The 22,590-nt window shown below is 32.1% G+C and overlaps 1 protein-coding gene across 1 annotated transcript in view; it reads right to left on the bottom strand.

Annotated features, from left to right (window-relative positions):
* Window positions 1-22,590, bottom strand: part of LOC125068823 (parapinopsin-like) — a 115,879-nt gene that overhangs the window by 70,870 nt on the left and 22,419 nt on the right. Inside the window, exon 2 of the mRNA XM_047678144.1 lies at window positions 322-606. Within this exon, the coding sequence (XP_047534100.1) occupies window positions 322-498 (177 nt within the window). The 5' untranslated portion in view covers window positions 499-606. The remainder of the gene's footprint in view (window positions 1-321; window positions 607-22,590) is intronic.

The following is a 22,590-nucleotide window of genomic DNA, read 5'->3' as shown; positions in this document are numbered from 1 at the left end:
ACTACTTTACCCCCTCGAGGCGTGAATTGAAAAAGCAGCTCTTGTCATTTCCCAGGGCTCAATCTATCTCCATAAAAAATGTCATATAAATCGGTTCAGCGGTCTAAAAGTGAATAGGTCACAGACATTTAAATTATTAGTAAGAAATATTATTATACTAAATACATACCTACTTGTTTATTCTATATTTTATAGGCAAATTAGTATAAAAGTTAACAGCAAAGAAAAAGAGCAGATAAATTAATAAATATTTTCAATGTAAAAATAACTAATACTAATTAAATTAGAACATTCATATATATTCGTTCATAATATACTGACCTGTCGATCTTTGAACATAAGAAGAATCACCATTAAATTCAGAAAGAATCCAAAGAATCCAATAAGGAAAAGGACGAACGCTGACACAACGTATCCCCATCTCGGCATTAGGAGTGGAAACTCTTCCCCATAGGCTCGCACCACAGTGTCATTGAAGTTATCTCCATAGGACGCCATTACATCAAATACAACACTTCACTTCACTTCAATGTTAAACGACTCACTTCACTGTTAATATACACTTCACTAATTCCTCAAAGCGCTCGCCGTAATCCATTGATGTTCCTGAAAAAAAAAACAAAAACGTAACAAATTAGTGATAAGGAGAATATTGTTTGACAAAAAAATCCCTTTTACAGAACTGAATATATTTCAACGAGTTTTAATTAAAAAACTGACGATAAAGGAATAAAACGTTTAGTTCCTTTTAATTTGAAAGCTTGCATACTAACGATCTAAACGGTGTTTTTTAGATTTAATTGTATGAGAACGTTTCTAGAACCACAAAGGTAGTGTACACACGTAGATCAATGTAATTTTATTAGCACTTTTTACATACTCAAAAAACGGTCCTAAACGAGATATATCGTACGCGATAGTATATATGTATATATATAGATAGGAGATACATCTCTCAATGTATTTTATTCTTATATAGAGGCAAATCGGAGGGCCTGAGTTCAATTCCCGGGTCGGGGTAATAAAGATTTCCTGCCTAGAAATTTTCAGTATCAGCCTGACGTACGTACGTAAGTTCGCTGTATGCGACTGAATTTTTCCGGTCGAGTTGTATTTTCCATTGGATTTCGAGAGTGCACTTCGGTTTGCGAATATACTAGTGCACTATAATGTGCCCCGCATAGTTGACTAGTTTTCCTTAAAGATCGCGTTTGAAATCGGTAAGACCTACACTTTTTTATGTTTAAGCTAACTTTATAACTAATATCATTAAAATAAAGCACATTTTGCTATGAGCAGCGTATGACTGTTATTTATTTATTAGTTTAAATTACTTTAATGAAATTGAAATTAAACGTGCAACAAAAGTATTAGTATAACTAATATAGTAGACTAATGAAAATCTAGAGAGATTTATTGAGAATTTCAATGAAATTGTATTAGAACGAGCGACCGAACGTATCAGATGATATCATACCACTAGGTAGGTCTTTGTGCAAGCCCGTCTGGGTCGGTACGCACTAATCAGGTATTCTGCTGCCAAACAGCAATACTTAGTAAATTGTTGTATTCCGGTTTGAAAGGTTAACAAGTCAGTGCAATTACGGGCAATGGAGACCTAGCATCTTAGTTCCCAAGTTTGGTGGTGCATTGGTGATGTAAGGAATGGTTATTTACTGCGCCCACGTTTTACGTAAATGAAACCTAATTTTATAATTTTGTACAAGTTCGGATTGTCTGTAGTGAAACCGTACAAATTACACATAAGTTGGTAGATGAAAAAAAATAATTACAACTTTATTCTTATCATTATCTACCGACAACAGACTACTTTGCTTATATTAATATCTCACTATATACATATTAGTACGTCACTTTATATTCGAATAATTGTATAACGTCATTGGATGAGACTAGCGTGACACACAGGCTCGGCATAATTCAGTTGTGCCCATAGAATAAGTACGTACAGATTGTAATATTATTCATAAGTTATGACTCTATGCGTGTACATTATTTGGCTATGATTTCTAATACCTATAATATATGCTATCTACAGTATAAACATCATCTAGACTAAAATAAAACGCTAGGAATGTAATAAAAATAATTATATGATATCTCTTTACGCTTTTCTAAATTTAAACCTTTTAAGAGCCGAGGTGGCCCAGTAGTTAGAACGCGTGCATCTTAACCGATGATTTCGGGTTCAAGCCCAGGCAGGCACCACTGAATTTTCATGTGCTTAATTTGTGTTTATAATTCATCTCGTGTTCGGCGGTGAAGGAAAACATCGTGAGGAAAACTGCATGTGTCTAATTTCAACATGTGTATTCCACTAACGGGTTACATTGGAGAAGCGTGGTGGAAAGTTGGAAATTTACGGGCTGCTTATGTAATGTAAATTTAAACATAATTTTCTTTTTTCTAATGATATAAAAAGTAGATCATTAGTTTTATTTATAGTAAATTACGTACGTGAATCTGAAAACAGACGCAGTCGAATTGTGCATCAGTTCGCGGTACCTTTGAGTTTTCGTATAATTTTTAAAGTGGACTTGACCAAAATCAGAAATCATTCCTCGTTTTATTGAATTCTAGTCTCTAGTATTGTATAACTTTTTTTATGATATCTCATTTTGTTTTTAATTTCCATTTCCCTCGGGCAATTCGAGTTCGATCAAGTGTACGTGTTTCATAATGAGATTAATTTCAATTTATTATTCATAAATAGGTATCAATTTCAAATTGAAATTCCTATCAACACACTGTATCTAAATGTATTTCTAAATTTAATATTAAATTTCCAAAAATAAATAAGTTATTATTATTATTTCAGTTTTTTTTGTATATCTCTCGATATCTTGTTCGATTGTGAACCGATTTTTCTTAAATAGGTTAGGCATTGAGGATGCTTAAATTTAAAAAGTCCACCCTCATGAGCGAAATAAGGGTGGACAAGGACACTTTCTCACTTGAATACCGCGTTAAAGTTACCTATTTGATATATACACCAACTATAACACAACGCGTACCACCAAAACATATTTATACATTTTTATAAAAATTAAATAACTTTTAATAAATAAAAATAAAACCTAAAAAAGGACAAAGCTTATATATAGCCGATTATAAATTATTTTTTAAATGAACAAAAGCTTGAATAACGGAATCTTATTTATCTGACATTCGATATGACGAATTTCTATACAAACTATCACCCCCTTTATTAAAGATGAATTTTGAAAAATCCCCATCTAGACATAAATCTTGATGTTTTTTTCTTTAAGACCTAGTAGTCACCATTATGCATAGTCATTGATACTGGAGGAAATTTTAATCCTTACATCGCCTAAACGCTGCCAACCTTGGGAACTAAGATAGCGTGTATCTGTAGTTACACTTTTATGTCCAAAAAATTGCTTATATTTTGTTAACTGACCCGAGCAACTAGTATTGGGGCTTGGGAAATCGGACACCTATTGGTTTTTTACGACTCAAATGAATAGATCACACGAATCAAGTACTCTCACTTTTTTATTTGATATAGGCAAATTAGCTATTCGATATCATCACCACCGGCCATGTACATTAGCACTGTAAGAAATATTAACCGTTCCTTAATTTGCCAATGCGCCACCAACCTTGGAAGCCAACAATTGGAACCGGAACACAACAATATTAAATAGTGCTGTTTGGCCTATAGGTCGCATTAATAATTAATTTGACAAATAATAATTTGGACAAATATTAAATTCGTTAATTAAATATTTTTTAAATGTTACCTGGACGTTACGTCTTTGTCATCTCAATAGCTTCTAAAAGTTTTATCAAACATTTGGGAAGCAACTCTAAGTTTTTAAATGCTTTTAAATTTGTTTATAATAATATACATTGTGCACCTTTGAAACATTATAAATTTGTTTCAAGCAATATTCCGACACTTGTAATAGACAAAGCCGCTTCGGAGAAGCATGTTGCAAAACGCGTTAAGCCTTCTCCTTTCTGAGAGGTGAGGATATATGTGCCAACCAGTAAGATAATGTTTCTATCTTGGAAAAATGCTCTTCTATTTTTGAGATTACAAGAGGAGTTGTAAGTCTCAAGTAGTCAAAATTGCAAATTCTCATAGAGTACCTGATTCATAGCCATTTTGATAGACACTCTCGTTCAATCGGTGCGTAATTGGAATCGAGTTTCCCTTATTGATCGAAGTATTTGCAATCCCTTGGAGTTTCGCGACATAAACTGACTTTAATCTCTTAACACGTAATGTATTAGTTATTTTACCAGACAAAATATATATTTTTTTATGTTTATATCCTAAAAATAGCAAAAAGTGTCAACTAACGCTTAGAAGCCGAATGCTTAACCACTATGAGGGTCCAATATAATAAAATATAAATGTCAAAATGCCTGCAATTCGAAAACAGATTTAGAAAGTCTTTTATAAGTAAAAGAATATATAATTAAAAAAAGCACGTTAATACTAAAACAATAAATTTCATATACGAGATTGTGCTAGTAGAATTCGACAATAGTTGTCCTGCTGTACATTAATAGGTATGTCGATGGGTCGCTTTAGAAGGTAATGAGCTGCAGCGCCATCTAGTAGTTGGCGTGGCTAAATATGCTATACATAATATGCCAACTCTTCTAGTAGTCGGTGTAAAGATGTTGAAGTTTATTAATCATAAACAGATATATCAATTACAATATTTATCCAGGGACACGGCCAAGTCTCGCTCAGCCGTAACCTCCTTGTCTTGAAACCCCTGACAATTTCGAACCCCTATATCTTCGTTGGGGACAAAGCTAGGAATCTAAATCTTAGTTATCGAATCTGAGTAATCAAAAGTAGACAAAGTACGTTACCTAATGAAAAAATATTTAAACAAATAATTTATGTTTTACCGCCATCCGAAGTTCTCTAATTTTGTCACTCGCTCATCAGTTGTAATTGTGAGGTAGGATTTTGTACAAATTGACTGAAATACGACTGTGTTTTATCCAAAAAACATTTTTCGTACACTTACGTAAAAGGCTTAGCCAGACTTGAGGACGGTACTTAGATACGACAAAACAATGTGACTTCTACAAAATTATGCTTAGGTTTTAAACATTCTACAACAGTATCTATGTGTATCTTCAAGGTTCACTCAAAATAACTATGTTAATTCTATTATTTTTTACGAATTTGTAATAAATAAAATATATAACTGATTAGTAATATTATTACAAATATTTGCGAAATAATTTTCTCCAATTCATTATTAATCCTCATTCAGATGTTTGTAAAATACAATTTAATAAAAGTCTGGTATTCAATAATCATGATAGTATATATTTTATAGGTACGACATCATCCGTCATCATCATTATCATTATTATCATCCAAGTTACCTTAAGCTTATTTTAATCTTCATTGTATTTAAATGCATGGTTTTTTTTTATTTTTTTAAAACTGTCTTCAAATGTATTAGTTATAGGTTTAAAGAAATTATTGGCACTTTTTAATTTGTTACTTGAGGTTATGACAGATTTAAAAAAAAATGTTAGTCATATTTTGAACCAAGTAACTAAACGCTAGCAAGAAGCAATAAATCAGTTTCATACTGCTACAATGTAAGAAAATTAAAAATAAACATAAAACGAAATTCATAATATATTAAATGAAATATGTCTACAATTCACGGAACAGATTACAATTATTTCGTTACACGGAATATAAAGGTCGCTTGAATATATTTAGCGCTCTAATTTTAAGTTCTATAGTATTTTTTATAAAAATAACTTTTAGTTCGTACGCTGCCAAAATGACTTAAAATAATTAAACTGTCTCGAGTATTCCGAAATTAGCGATCTCTTTGCTACCCAATTATCCTCGGCTTATTGTGTAGACAGGATGGATAAAAGTATATCATCTCGCTTTAGTCGCTGAAAATAAAGTGTTATTATCAATATAACTATTCCACCAAGATACGGATACCACGAATTCCACCTATTTTCGTTTAGTTTTCTCTATACTGGCGCTAACATATTTTATTATTTTCTACAAATCTTCGATTGTAATCTAGCCCAATTATAAATAGATATAATTGGGCTAGATATTCTCGAATGAATAGCATATTCTAGAAGTAATATTCATCATTTAACTTATTATAATTTATAATAATTTCACTGATAGAAAATACTTTATTGCTGGATAACGTTTTTTTAATTATTTCATCTTGGCGCATACGAAAATATCAAATAGGTATTTTAAGTGTTTACAGACGCCCATTGTAATTGCTACACAGAAAAGTATAAAATTAAGCCATCAATACACCTAATCACTAGATCTATTACAACGATTTCATTGGTAAGCTATCAGTATACACAGGGCCGGATTAAGGGGAGGGCAACCGGGGCAAATGCCCTGGTATAATTCCGAGGAGTTAATAATTTTAATATAACATATGTTTAGTTAAATATATATTTATATTAAAATAATACTACTTGTTTTAAAAGTTCAACGAGATAATTAGTCTAATTTCAACGAAATTCTGCCACATGTGTATTCCGCCAACCCGCATTGGAGCAGCGTGGTGGAATATGCTCCAAACCTTCTCCTCAAAGGGAGAGGAGGCCTTTATCCCAGCAGTGGGACATTTACGGGCTGCTAATGCTAAAAAAAAATGCTAATAAATTAGACTTATATCAGTATATTAGTTTAGTTACATTACTCTGGCTGGGTTTGTTTTCAATATATATATGTATAACCGAAATATATTTCTATTTTTGATGTGACGCAAATAAAGTTATTTTCGCTTAAATAAATAGAAATGTTTCTAAATGTTTATCGTGTATTCATGCCCCTTTATATCGATTTGTGTAGAGATGACTTTATGTCATAGATTTACACACAGATTACAATTAATGTAATCAATTATCAACGTTTGTAACAAGTACTAAAAGCTAAGCGATTAGGTGAGTAAATTTATAATCTGTGGTATCTCTACCGTAACACAGACAATTGCCATAATGATACGATTAAAAACATCGGACGTTAAAAGCAAATAAATTTGAGTGATTCGCGTTTCTCTTTTTATGTCGATGATTGAGAAATTCCACGCTGCTTCACGTTCGAGGAGAGCAATACAAACTCACAGAGTGCTTACTAATTATTTGCTCATAATAAGCAAATAAATAATCTGTAATTGTCCTCTTAGCAAAACGATTGTCCCTGTTATTACGTACTCGTACACCAAATGCGCAAATAATTTATTTTTAATATGTACTTATATACTAATATTATAAAATATTCACAGGGCTTGAAACCGCAATCATCTGTTAAGATGCACGAGTCCTAACCACTGGGCCATCTCGGCTCAATATTAATAAACATTGGTTGTAAATTAAAGATAAGTGGACGTTGACCCCGATGGAATAGGACACATACGGACAGACACAAGAGACTATTATGATGATTCTGTTTTATTACTGAATTTACAAATCCCTAAAAGTATTACTAAATATTAAAACACTAAAGTCTTTAAAAATACAACATACTAGGACCCGCAATATTTCTTGAGTTTGAAGTAGAGGTCGTGATTGTTAAGCGCCACGCTCGACCAATCAAAATCAATTGTTCGACTTCGAATCCCCGTGAGCTTTGGAGAGATTTAAAATTTATTACTCGCGACATTTCATTTATTTTTAAGTTATCTTATGTCATATTAAAAAACAAATTAAATAATATGTTTATTTTATTAAATGTATACTTATAAATTTAATATAGAAAAATAAAATATTGGTTTCCCACTCTTACGGAAAAATCGCATTATTTTCTATTTCCTTGTGCGTCAGGTTATTGAAATATTCCATTGACGTATATTCACTAAAATAATATTATATATTTGACTGATATCTAGATGGTGTATCAAATGAAATCAAATCAAAATATACTTTATTCAAGTAGGCTTTTACAAGCACTTTTGAGAAGTCATTTAACAAACTATTTAAAGTAAAGTTACCACCGGTTCGGAATGTAGATTCTACCGAGAAGAACCGGTAAGAAAGTCAGTAGTTACTCTTTTTCAACATCTAAAAATACTGTCATGTTAGTTAAATACAATTATATATGTATGTTATGTCTCCTGCCTGGAAGTCAACAAGCATTAACTCCACGCTTTTTTATCATCTATATAATCTTGTATAGAATAATATGCCTTTTTACCACCAATGTATTTTTTACAAATGACTTGAATCTATGAAACGGCAAAGTTAAAATTGTCTGCGGAATTTTATTATAAAAACGGATCGGAACGGAAACTTATCTAGCTACAGCTGTAGCTGTAGCTAGATAAGTTCGCAGAGCTTAAGGTCCTGGGTAGTTAAACGGCAGATCAGGCTGATATAAAGATATTGGGGTTTTCTTTTTTTTTGGTATAAATGATAAACGAACAGGAGGCTCACCTGATGGGAAGTAAGTGAAACACCTGAGTGCGTGAATAAGGCTCTTTTCTTGAAAATTCCTTAGTCGTATCGGTTCGAAAAAACCACCGGCAAAAACTTGTACCACAGAAAAGTACGAGGCAGAAAATGCCTTAAAATTTGTGCTGCTCTTTTATTTTAGGACATCTAGGTTTCAGTCATTCTCAAGAAGCTTAGTGCTACGAAAAGTTCCTTGTGTTTCCGCACACATGTGTGTACTGTAATCTTTATATGGCAGATTCTCATCAGCCACGTGGAGGTTTCCCCAAGATATTTTCTTTCATCAACGAGCAGGGGATGAAATATAATCACAAATAAACCTCATGAAAATTCAGTGGAAATTGCCCGGATTTGAACTCAGAATATGAAATATGATATTATGAAATAGTTCGCTGAAAGTAAACAATTCTTACGTTATTTTCCATTCGGTAAGTGAATGTTTACGTCATAAAACGTACCAGCTCCTGCGTGAATCACAGTGTGAGTTCACGGCGTGATTTACCCGTCATTTTCCGAGTTGAACGTGTCCTTTCACAATCGTTTCTTATATAATACCAATATCATCTCGTACAGTTAATTTTGCTTTGAACTTTTCGAGAATGTGTCGATCCGTATATAACTTTGTCTAAGACCTTTGTTTTCTAAGTCAGAACACTTTCCTTCGTTGGTAAACAATAAATGATTACCGTAACTGACAAACAATGTTTCTGTCTTATATAATATATAAAACCTTGTGAATATTACTCTTAATAATAAAACGAATACATATCTTTGTGTTCTGAGGAACTTATATTATATTGTTCATTATGAGCCGTAATGACCCAATAATTTTAAGACGTGAATTATAGCCGATGATTCTGAGTTTAAACACGGGACTAGCACTAAAGAAAGAATGTGCTTCAGTTGTGTTTATAATTTATCAAGAAAAGCGCATTGTATTGGTGAATTAAGTTTCAAAACAAACATCTAAAACAGAAGAGGAGGCCATTGACCAGCAGCGTAACCTAAGTAAATATCAAATGGCCAACGACCATATTTTTAATTTTTAAAATACTAGGCAAGCCCTTTTCTTTGATATCCATATTGTTGAGGTTGAGGTTGTTGAAAAAAATGGAATCCGCCTTTTTATGGCGGCTATCTTGAATGTTACTGATTTTATCTCATTGTATTGTCATCAGAACAAAATGTGTGTACCAAATATCAGAAAAATGGGTCAACAAGAACAGTCAAAAGAAGAGACAATTTCAACTATTACTAATTTGAACCAAAACACAAAAAGGGTAAACAAAATCATACCGTATAAAAACCCTAGTGAAATGGATACTAAAATATCAGTTTGAGATTAATGAAGTTTGATGATGTTTGACCGACCATGAAAGTTGCCAATATAAGTAACGTTTCAATCAATTCAATCAATATAAAACCATTCGCTATATACTCGTGATGAGTGTATTGTGTATAATGTATTATACACATCACACTCATCATGTATTACTTATTAATTAGTATTGTTGTGCTCTTGTTTGCGGCGTAAGTGAGCCAATGTAGCTCCAAGCCCAAGTAACTTAACATCGTAGTTCCCAAGGTTGGTGATGCATTGGCGATGTAAATAATTGTTAGTATTTCTTACAGAGTCAATGTCTATGACCGATGATGATTTTTTAAGAAAAACTGAGTGTACAATGTATAATATACACAGGCAGGACAACGTTTGCCGGGTTTCGCTATTACCATATAAATCAAACTCACTTAAAATATGCACTCATTATAATATATAAAGACAGTAATTTTGATATTCTCCCCTATTTTCTCGGCCGTATTTTATATAAATCTATCCTCGCTACTCTTGAACACAGGGATGAAGAAAATTGCATATAATCTCTCGAGACAGACTTTTTACTCTGACATCAACGAAATATATTAAAACACGTATTTGGGTTTCGTGTTACATATTTTCCTCATTCAAGATATAACTAAGCTACACCAAATAATATATTTTTCTAGATGTTCGATTGTTTTGTGATCCGATTTATTAAGGGTAAAATAAGAACCCACTACTAGGGCCAACCACCAATTTCTTCACTAAAAAAATTTAGTTGCATATTATTATTACATGTATATACATATTATTGATAAAAATAGGAACCGACTGAGATTCTTGTCAGGTCTCGTTAGAATCTACATTTCGAACCGGTAGCTTTAATTTAATTTATCATGTATTATATACACTGGAATGTGCTTATATGCTTGTATATAGTACACTCTTAATAATAAATTTGACATCTCGATAAAATTGTATTATGCAAATAATTTAATATTCAAATTCAATGAAGATATTAAGGAAAAAGATTCGGAATCACTCTGCGAATGATATTTTATTAAGTATGTTTTTATATAAAGTTAAAATAAAACAAGACGAGGGAGAAGTAAAACATGAGAACGTTTATCTTTAAGAATAAGAAGTGAAGGAATCAAAGAAATGGGTGAACGATAATTTTAATCCCATTGCGCTCAAAGAATTAAGAGGAATGAAATACGTGAAATTGATGTTTTCTTTGTAATTCGATGATACGATTATATGAGAAAATAAATTTAATATCTTTAACCAGAAAATGTTTTAATGCGAATAAGATGGTCGTATCGTTACAAAAGTTTTTGTCTAAGAAACATAGTTTTCATGTTCATGTTTGTGATTCTTTATTCCAGCGTAACTTTTATATGTGAACAGATTCAATTGTGTAGGTTACCGTTAGTATCCTTACATCTATACATCCGGAATTTCATTAGCTAAAAAACATAATTCATAGAAGAGCAGTGGTGTGTTTTGATTTTTATGGTAAAAATACTTATTTGTTGTGTATGCTGAAAATATTTTTTAATGAAAAATAGGTAGGTGGACAATTAAACATAATACTGACGGTGAGTATAAAAAATGATGCCTTTTAATAATCTGTTGTGCTTTATTCTTTTAATTTATCTTGGTACAGTCGACGTATATTGACAGTACATGCTCTTTTATATATAATATGTACAAATGAAAAAGTTCTCAGGGGAAATCCGGAAAATTCTATATCTTAAGTCAAACAAGTGCTCGCAGGTAAAGCTCAATTGTTCAACTCAAATGACATACAGTCATGTAAAAGTACCTGTGCTTGGTTGAAATGTAAAATTTCACATGATCGTTAGCTGTGTGGTACCACCCAATCATTATACACTCTATCGCTAAGCAACAATACTTAGTTTTGTTTTGTTGCAGTTTAAAGGTCTCACTCAGAGTCAATGTAACCACAGACAAGTACTTCCCAAAGATGGTGACGCATGTGTGATGTAAGAAACATTTAATCTTTTCAGGACGCCAATCTATATGGGGGGTGGCGATGACTCACCATCAGGGGGCCCATTTACAAATACGCCTACCGATTTTATGTACAAATTAGCTTGACATTTACAACAATAACAGTATTTTTACCATAAAAAATCAACCCACACAACGGCCCTTTATATTTGAATCATTTATTTAGCGAATGCAAAGATCTAACGATACCAACGGTACCCTACACAATGAAATCTGTTCAGACATATAAAAATTATGCTGGAATAAAGAATCACATACATGACCCCTGAAAACATAACACACCTTTATTTGGGCGATTGTGGAAAAATTAACACTTAAAACTCATCTCATCATGATGTAGACAAGCCATTCTGCTTTAAGTTCTAATATGTATGATATTTCATTATAATTTTAAACGTAATAAAAAATATTGTAACAGTCTCTTAATGACTCACCGCTAAGCTATTAAGGCATAATTTCCTTTGAAGAGGCTCGGAACATAATCTGCTGGCCTAGTGGGGGTTAATGGGCACATGTGGCAGATTTTCATGTGGATCATGCAGGTTTCTCAACAATCTTATCTTTTACCACGCAAGTTCAATTATAAGCATACTAGCTGTGCCCGCGGTTTTGTCCGCAGTTATTTCAGTTTGTAACTGTAAGAGTCTAAAATAAAATGTTATTGCTGGATAATCGGTTCAACAGATTCAAATTTTCATGGTCCACGCTAAAATACTTTTTATTGTTATAATAAAACATCTCTCCTTATAAGGCAGTAGTTATTTTCAATAATTCTTATACTTAAATACGATTTCAAATGCTTTTATCATATCTACTTTAACTTGAATAAAATTGACTTTCATACAAACTACCATCCCCTGTTTTAACCCCAAAAGGTTGATTCCTAAAGATACATTATTAGTTCAACTCCATATCATTTATAGAGCATACATTTTAATTTTCAAGTCTCTTACTTCTAAAACATAGGACTTTCATACAAACTTCCAAACCCCGTTTTACTCCCTTAGGGAGTTTCGTAAAATCCGTGTATATTCTTAACGGATGTCTAAGCCATATAAAAAACCTAATTGCCAAAATTCAAGTTTGTAGGTGTATTAGTTTCAGAGATTTCTTGATTAATCACTGGGTGTTATTTCGCTTTTATATATATATAGATTTAAATATATAAATATCTAAGTATATATATAATTGGAGTAGCATGCATTGGAACATTGACTCCGAATCATATCAAAAACAATCATCATCATCATTATCAATCATTTCAGACGAAGCGACGCGAAAAATACTGAAATAAGGCAATAGTGCCCAATATTTGTCTTCTGTTTCAAGTTAAAACAGCTACGTTCAACCGTTAGAGTAAAAATGTTTTTCTAACATATTTCTACGCTTTTATTGTCTCACTAGTAACAAGTCGTGTTCATATTTCTCTCAGACAACCGTGACAAAAATTCAACTGGAATATTCTACCAACATTCTCACTATGCCCATTCATTCGTAAATTCTAATAAAATACAATAAATGTGATTATCTTTCAGACAGAAGAATTTAATATTTATTTATATTAGAAACAGTGGAATTTATATCAAACTAGCTGTTAACCGCCTGCTTCGCTGGGCGTTTTAAAATTTAATTAAAATTAGTTATTTTTAATAATAATTATTATTATTATTATAAATGGAACCCACTCTTTTTTAAGACGATAATAAAATAATAAATAATAGTGAAAATAGTAAAATTAATAACAGACAGACAAAAATTTCAAAAATGGTAAAGCCGTTGTCAATGTGTCATGAAACCTTGAGGAAATTCGACATAAAAATTGAGTGTACAGACAGACTCTACAGATTTATATAGTAGTATAAATATAGATGATTGCGTAGAAAATCTTGAATTATTTATTAGCATTTATTTTACTATGTCTCAAAGGTGACATCTATGTGGGATAGCAGGGTCGTTGAACCCGTTAATCATTTTAAAGTTTGCTAAATAATAAATTAAAATCTTATGTTAAAAAACTAATTAGTAAATAATATATTACAAGATTACGTAGATAATAAAAAAGCAGGATTAGTTATAGGAATAGTTTCTTGATTTTCAGACGGATTAATATGTATATTTAATTATATTTTATATTTACAAACTTATGTTATTTAATTGAAAAGAAAAGAAAGAAAGAAAGAAAGAACACTTTTATTTGGGACCGTACAAAACATTTACACAAAAGAACATAAAAAAAAAATTAACAATAAAAAATGAATTGATACAAAAAAGGGTTAAAAGAAACAAACAAAAACAAATACAATATTTTCCAAAAACATATATGACGTGTCCCAAATAGGTGTACCATTCAGCAATTAATAGGCGTGGACACAATTAATTGATTGGAGTCTACGTTGAGGATTCTGCTCTGTGGAATCTATATTTTAAACTGGCGCTTACATTGCACCTGTTGCACAACTTATACGCCTGATTTAAAAAAAAAAAAAAAAACATAATAAAAAAACTCTCGGTATACTTTAAAAACAAAGAAAAATATTGTATTGCGACGTCACTGAAACGTTATCGATTGAACGATGCCAATGTTTAATTTGATCTTGATATCTAATCCAAAAATAATATTACTGTTATACTAATATTATATATGCGAAAATAAATCACTAAATAGCCGAATTCGATGAAATTTGGAACAGCAAGGAAGAACATAGGCTATTACACCTAAAACCTGCGACACCTCACCTATCCCCCCCCCCCCTCAAGCAGGCGATGCCGTGAGCAAAAACTAGTCCTTGTAAATGCTAAAGTGGGTTTGATTATTTTATTACACTTTAAGTTTTAAGTAAACCGATCATTATGATATTTTGCATACCAGTTTTCAGGTTTTCAGTTAACAATAGGCAAAGCTATAGGCGAAAATTAGTTTAATATAAACAAATCACAACGATTCTTTCAATCAATAAAACCAATTTCATCCGATGATGAAATGCATGAAACCGAACAGTCACTTCAGAATTTAATACATTCATATCGTATAATGTTTAATTTTGTCAACATTGAGTTTCGTTGACATTATAATATTTATTCTGCGTCGTCAAGTTCGAGAACGTTTTTTTTTTATCGAGTAGGGTGTGAACATTCTGAGGAAAGTGACGACCACCATCCGTCTACCGGACATGAAGATCTGCATCACCTGGGGACTCGCAAGTACGTTGCCGACCTTTAACGAATGAATTCCATATTCAAATATATTTTGAAAAAACCTACTCTGGGGAGCGAAGTTGTGTAAGCTCCAAGCCTTCTCTTTTTGTGGAAAGAAGGCTAAGCAGCGCTAAAATAATGCACTTTCTGCTTTATAAATAAAAATAACTAACAAGAGACGTAACCGAAATGTACCGCGTTTTCTTTTTAACACAACGGTTACTCAGCGTCAGTTTTCAATGTCAGTGAAAACGGTTAATAGTGTCGACACGGATACACTTAAGTACCTACAAGCTGTCTCATACATTACTCTCAGTGTAATAAGAAACCGGTGACCTAATAAATCCTTGCACTACTGATTCTGTCAAACTTTTGCTCGTTTGCTAAATATGAAATAACAATTTACTTTACATTAACAGCCTGTAAATCCCACTGCTGGGCTAAGGCCTCCTCTCCCTTTGAGGAGAAGGTTTGGAGCATATTCCACCACGTTGCTCCAACGTATGTTGGTGTAATACACATGTGGCAGAATTTCATTGAAATTAGACACATGCGGGTTTCCTCACTATGTTTTCCTTCACCGCCGAGCACGAATTGAATTATAAACACAAATTAAGCACATGCAAATTCAGTAGTGCTTGCCCGAGTTTGAACCCGCAATCATCGGTTAAGATGCACGCGTTCTAACCGCTGGGCCATTAACACAACCACAACATTAACGTCGTTTTTCCTTATGACACTATCTATGGATTTAAGCTAAACAGCGAAATTTTTTGAGTTCTATGAAATAAATTTTCAGCACTATATTTGGCTATCAGTGTTAAAGTCTCAAGACTTAGCCATCCTAATTGAAAAAAATAAACAAATAAAGCATACAACAAGTGACAGTCGATATATACGTCGAAAATATTTCACTTAAACATTTAACGCCGAAGACCGATCAATAAAGATTCATTTTTAATAAAATCTACTGTTCCGATATAAAAAAGGCATGCGTTATTAAGACTTTGACTTATTCATAACGTCCCGGGTTTCACAGCGAATATTAAGACTAACCTTTAAATAATAATTTTGAGGTGAAATATTACGACTTTAATTATGTAATTGGCTGATTATATTTACTTTAGTCTAAAGAGTAATTTTGAAAAATTTAACCGCTAATAAAAATAAATATAAATCAACACGTATCATTTTTATACTGATAATTATATATATGAGTAAAAATTAAAATAATAACTCTGTAAATATCCCACTGCTGGGCTAAGGTCTTCCCTCTTTTTTGAGGAGAATGTGTGCAAATTACTCTACCACTCTGTTCTATTAAGGGTTGACGAATACACGTGGCAGATTTGCATTCGCCAATTGCAGGTTTCCTTCTCTCCGAGCACGAGATAAATTATAAACACAAATTAAGAATGAAAATCCAGAAGTTACTGCCGGGTTTGAACTAAGAATCATAGGTTAAGATTTTTCTAACCACTGAGCCATCGCGTTCAATAAGTAGAGTTTATTAATATTTCATATTTTAGGTACTCTTTAAATATAGAGTACCATCGTAGTTTCAGAATGAAACGCCCTTAAGCCGACATACAAAAGAACAGGGGTAACCAAGAAAGCTTTCCTATTTCGAAGTTAAAAGCTTAATCTCTGTTAAAAGCTTCAAGAATATTAAATAATAAATACAAATATATTATATGTATTACAGACCTTCATAAAGTTGATTCGTAATACTTAGATATATAACGGAAAGTCGACGAACTTTCCTTGATACTGCTAAATGTCTTAACTGTTGTGAATAACTTAAGTACTTAAGGCCTTTAATTAATGAGGGTCAAGTTGAGTCTTAATACTTAGATAGATGGATAAACGGCAAAACTTTACTACGAAAAGTAACGTGTTATTCAACTTAAACTTCACTTGGTGGTAGCTTAGTGCAAGCCCGTCTGGGTAGGTACCCTGCAGTCATCAGATTTTCTACCACCAAACAGAAGTACTCAGTATTGATTTGGTTTGAAGGGTGAGTGAGTCAGTTAAAATACAGACAAACCATTAAAGGTTGGTCTTGCATCATCTATGAGTGGTGGTGACCACTTACCAGCAGGTGGCCCATTTGCTCGTACTACCTATATCATAAAAAATAAACTATTATTTTTTTATGAAATTAAACCATATGAATTTTCCACTGTTAAGCAAAATCAAAATATACTTTATTCAAGTAGCCTTTTACAAGCACTTTTAAATCCTCATTTTACAAACTAAATTAAGTGAAGCTACACCGGTTCGGAATGTATATTCAACCGAGAAGAACCGGCAAAACAAACTTAGTAGTAAATCTATTTCAACATTTCGTCCAATAAAATTAAATATGCACATAATATGTCCTGTCTGGTAGTCAACAAGTATTAGCGCTACAAACAAAAGTCTCGAATCTTATAAATTAAGCTTAAAATCGTACTATAAAAATGAATTGTAATTTAATTACAGACAATTACGACATGCATAATGAGAAAAATATAAATATTTCTTAAATTTATAGTTCAATTGACAACAATTTATACTTTTTTCTGCGATTACAATAAAATTATAAAGTTAATAATAAAGTTCATTTATAAAAAATAATGATCATTATTTATGTAAGGTATCTAAATCGATTTACAATGTACAAATAATTCGAATCGAGAAGCAATCACGTCAAACTTTCAATGAGAATAAAAATAATCCTTTTTATGCTATTGTGATTGATATGCAAGATGTCCAAGTCCTAATAGATTCGAGATAAATCATTATACGCACGAGTTAATCTGTTTATCGGCGAATGCTTTCCTAACAGGGTTTTAGGAAGAAGAATACGAAATAATGAGACGTAGATGAGGTTTCTTATGTAATAGGTAGGCGAACGGGCAAATGGACCTCCTGATGGTAAGTGGTCGCCACCGCCCATTGACATTGGTGATGATATGTCTTGTACATGTTGTTACACTGACTCATTCATACTTCAAATCGCAATACAATAATACAATATAGCTGATTAGTGGTAGAATATCTGATGAGTGGGTACCTACACAGACGGACTTGCACAAAGCCACCAAGTAAAAATATCATGTGTGTGCTCATTGAAATGGATTAAATGAATAGATTACAGATGTAGGTAAGTAAATACTTATTGAATTATTTGTAAGCCGGAGTATTTCTATTATTATAAGATAAATGGTAAATAATCTTCGGAATTTATTATAGAACCGAATAAATTCCTTAATACGGATATATTGACTTTTAACTTAACGACGAAATTACTGCCACTCTCTGAATTATTCAAGTAACTTAAGCACCTGTAAAGTGGTAAGCGTGGTAGCTAGTGTTACAAGTTTATCATCAGCTCGTCCGTCGTTTCGTCGTACGTTTAAACTAAACTAGATTCGTACAACTCGTGCTGAATACGTGTACACATGAACTAGCAACACCGACACAAATTTGATTTACGTTACGTGTAAATTTTGTCAAAACACCTCTAGTACCATTCATGGTATTCAATTGTATTTTGTTCTTACGGAAAGAAAGTAAAGTAAGTATTTATGTCAATAATACTGTATCGTTGATATAATTATGAGACAAATCTTAAATTTAATAATGTAAATTTTAACAAAAAATAAATGTACTTCAAAAATCTGAGAAAATTAATTAAGAATAATACAACCCGTCCTTTTTCGCCGTTACAGGTGGTGTTATTCTTCAAATGTAAATGGGTTCGACCGTTAATTATCCCATACGAAAACAATATTCCATAAATGTTGGAATTCAGAGGATACTAACATAAACAAAAGAATTCAACCGAATTGATAACATCCATTTTTAAGTCGGTTACGGATTTGGGACTTTGACCTCATTTCACATATACAATATCTGTTTCCATTGTTTAAAAGACAAACACAATATCATAGCACAATAAAGACCGACGTAGGTACTTACTCGTATAGATATTTTTCAAAAAGATTATTAAATCAACTTCTTAGAAAATCTTCTATCTACTTTTTTGTAACAAGGTACTGCAGCACGTCTACTTCTATAGGCAGGACTAACTACTACTTGGTGGACAGGCTTTGTGCAAGCCCGTCCACCAAGTAGTACCACTCTACACCCTGGTGGTGGTGGCCTAATTGATCTTCCGCCTATCTTTGATTTACATTAAAAAAAAAAACTATTTTTTTCGGCACATTCACTGGAAGATAGCATGAGGAGGAACATTGGTTACTTTTATTTTAGAAAAATATGTAATGGTCCGCGCTAAACAATTAAAACCCATAAAATTATTTACAAAATACGATTCAAATTCCACACGCAATAGTCAAGGGTAAAAGCAATTATAAAAATATAAATTCAGATAATATTTATCAGGAAATTGTGCATCTCCTAGACTATTTGAATTAAGAAAAAAAGTATAAAGGTAGGGTCCTTTTCTTATCATTTATTATCGCGGCAGGTTGCTTTCCGAAACGGTGGTAGAATTTAAATATTGACGATTAAGAAATTCATTATGGCAATTTTTTGTTGAATACAATATATTCGATTTGGAAGTTGGAAATATCGCAAAAAATCGTATTGTATTTTGTGAAATATAAACCTTACATACTGACTTATTGAACTTAATCCGTAGGTGTAACGTAAGCAAATAATATTTTTTCATGCCAAGGTTGGATTCAAATTTCAAGCAATTATTTTCAAATAACTCTCAATTCCAATATCGATACCGTCTGCCACTTTGCCCAATAATTCCCCTACCAACATTACCTTGAAATTACGGCTTAAGTTAATTGACTGTCTCGTTGATCTATTAGTAGCTCATCCATAGGAGGTTCGGTATCTAAGTCAATACCTAGGTCGCGCAATAAAAAAAAAAGATTTTTTCCTATAATTGAACCCTTTCATCACTTTTAACCCAGAGTTAAGGATTTGGCAGCGGTTTCACCTCAGCGTCTCAGCAAGCAAGTATAGCATATTCCAATGGAAAGAGGGAAAAAAGATAAACAAACCTTAGATTTACGTATTTCATGCGAGTTACTAAAAATTCAGCTAAATTGTGTTCTACTAAGAGATTGTGATTAATATACCTTTATTTATAATACAACACTATTACACTTAACTACTTATTTCCACTTTAATTTTACTTCCGAAATTCCGATAACAATTTCGTTGGCGTCATAGATTAATCAAGCTCTCGACAAATTATATCGCTTCAATTTGCCGTCAAAATGTTGTTTATTTGGCATTTGTTCTTCTTATGGTTGGAATAGAGTTTAAAGCCGTTGATCGTGGACTGAACTATTTTGGATCGTGTAAAATTTGCCAAATTATGGAAGTAAATGAAAAGAGAGCCCAGTTATGATTGCAAATACACTTGAACGCAGTCTCACTTGAAAATGGCAACAGTTGCTAGAATCGGTCAGGAATACATTAATCTTGGTTTAATCTTCTTGTCACGCAAGATGCTCCCAAAACTTTCCATTATCTTTAAATAATATGATTTAAATAAAAACAACACTATTATCAAATATTTTCAAACACTGTATTATATTACCCTAAAATATTTTTTTTTCTCGGAAACGAAGATGCCGAAAAGAACTTATAATAATTTAAATACAATTAAAACTTACGACAACTTTTTTCATCTTGATAGTACTTCTTTCTTATACTGGCATCAATGTTGGTGAAAATTATATGACGTTTCAAATTCCAAAAAATACCATATTGCCATATTACATTAGTCTTCACTTCGCGTGAAGTCCCGTCTAGGTAGGTACCAACTACTCACTAGATATTCTACCGTAAAACACCACTTCTCAATATTGTTGTATTCCAGTTTGAAGGGAGAGTGAGCCATTTTAACTACAGGCACAAGGCACATAATATCTAAGTTCCCAAGTTTTATGGTGCATTGTTCATATAAGGAATAGTAAATATTTTTCACAGCAATCTTGTCTATGGGTGGCGGTAACCACTTACTATCAAATGGCCAATTTGCTCTTCCGCCAAATGTTCAATCTTCCCGATCTGTTCCAAAATAAATGGCAATCTTTATACAAGATTTCCACTTACTAGCATTATTAACGGCTTAGCTAAGTGAACGGCTTAATACTGATGACTTATAAACTCCTAAAGTTTGTCGTCTTATTAAAATACATAAATTTATCTCACAGCTTCTCCTTTTTGGCATCTTCAACGAAATTTCACACTACGCTACAGCGGCTACGTTTAAGTCATTTTATTATGAACCGGATCACGTTCGTTTGTAACTTGAGGGTACTCTGGTTGTTACAAATTAGTTTTTTTTACTGTGGGCATAAAATTATTTACTATGTAGTTAATTTGTTTGATTATAATAATAATTTATTATGGTTAAACATTATTATATAAGATATATATAGATTTCTGTGATATTTTAAATGGTATTGGCTTTTCTTCTGTTTTCAATCTACGACATTGATATCCTCTAGACTAGGCAGCTGTGCATTATATATTATTATAGGGAACAAGTGTGGTGTGTGCCCAAATATAAGTGCCCTCACAAATTCGCTGTGATAGCAAATCAGGCACGATAGGAAAAAGCCGTGATTGCTCCCTTTCTACTCAATTCTGTATGTATGACAATTGTATAGTATATGCACATACTTTCATTGCTATATATATATATGTTTTTTAATTATAATGATTTATTTCTATAAACTTGATCCCAATAGCTTATGTTCATGACTTTTGATTCAGTTGATATAATCTTTAAATTGACGCGGAAGCGGTTGTATAAGAGAACCCTTTTATCGTTAAATCACAAAACCCTTATGAGTAATAATTAAAAGAGAAAATGCTACAGTAAAATAAGGAAAACATCGAAATAAATCATTCTTATTATTTATAATTAAGAAAGAATTTTAAAATCCTGCATATATCGAGCCGTTAGCTGGAAAGACTGCTAAAAGCTGATTATCGTATGAATAAAGTTTTATTATAGTACAATTCTTGCTGTAGGTTAAGGAGTTACCTACTGGCAATAATTGCAAGATGTAAAATAAGTAACTATAATAAAAAATATTTCTAAAAATAGTCTGTAATATTTTTCGTCGCATACGAGTATACAAAAGCGTTCAGTAGAGATTATGAACAAGTTCACGGAAAAATTGCGCTAATAACGTCTTCGCAGAATTTCTCGAAAATAATAAAGGTATAAATAGACATATATATCAAGATATAACGAAGCACTCTATATATTACTTTGGAAACTTCTGGGAAAGTAGATATTTAAAAATACTTAGCTCTTTACTTAGCATGTTTGCAAACATTTGTCGTTTCATATTTTTGTTAAAGCAAGTTACATATTGTTAAACTCTCTGTTAACTTAAACATTAAATGATTGCTTGTTAGCGCTATTAAAGTCATAATCGAGTATATTTTGTTTATACTTGGTTGGCAATCCAAATAAATGTTTCTGCATTTATCGGATTAAATCTTACCATTTGTAGATACAGCAACTCACACAAATCAAGCGCGGTAGAATGAAGTACAAGTTACAAGAAATA

Source organism: Vanessa atalanta, chromosome 14 (assembly GCF_905147765.1).
Source record: "Vanessa atalanta chromosome 14, ilVanAtal1.2, whole genome shotgun sequence".
NCBI lineage: Eukaryota > Metazoa > Arthropoda > Insecta > Lepidoptera > Nymphalidae > Vanessa > Vanessa atalanta.
This window is presented reverse-complemented; position numbering and strand designations above follow the sequence as displayed.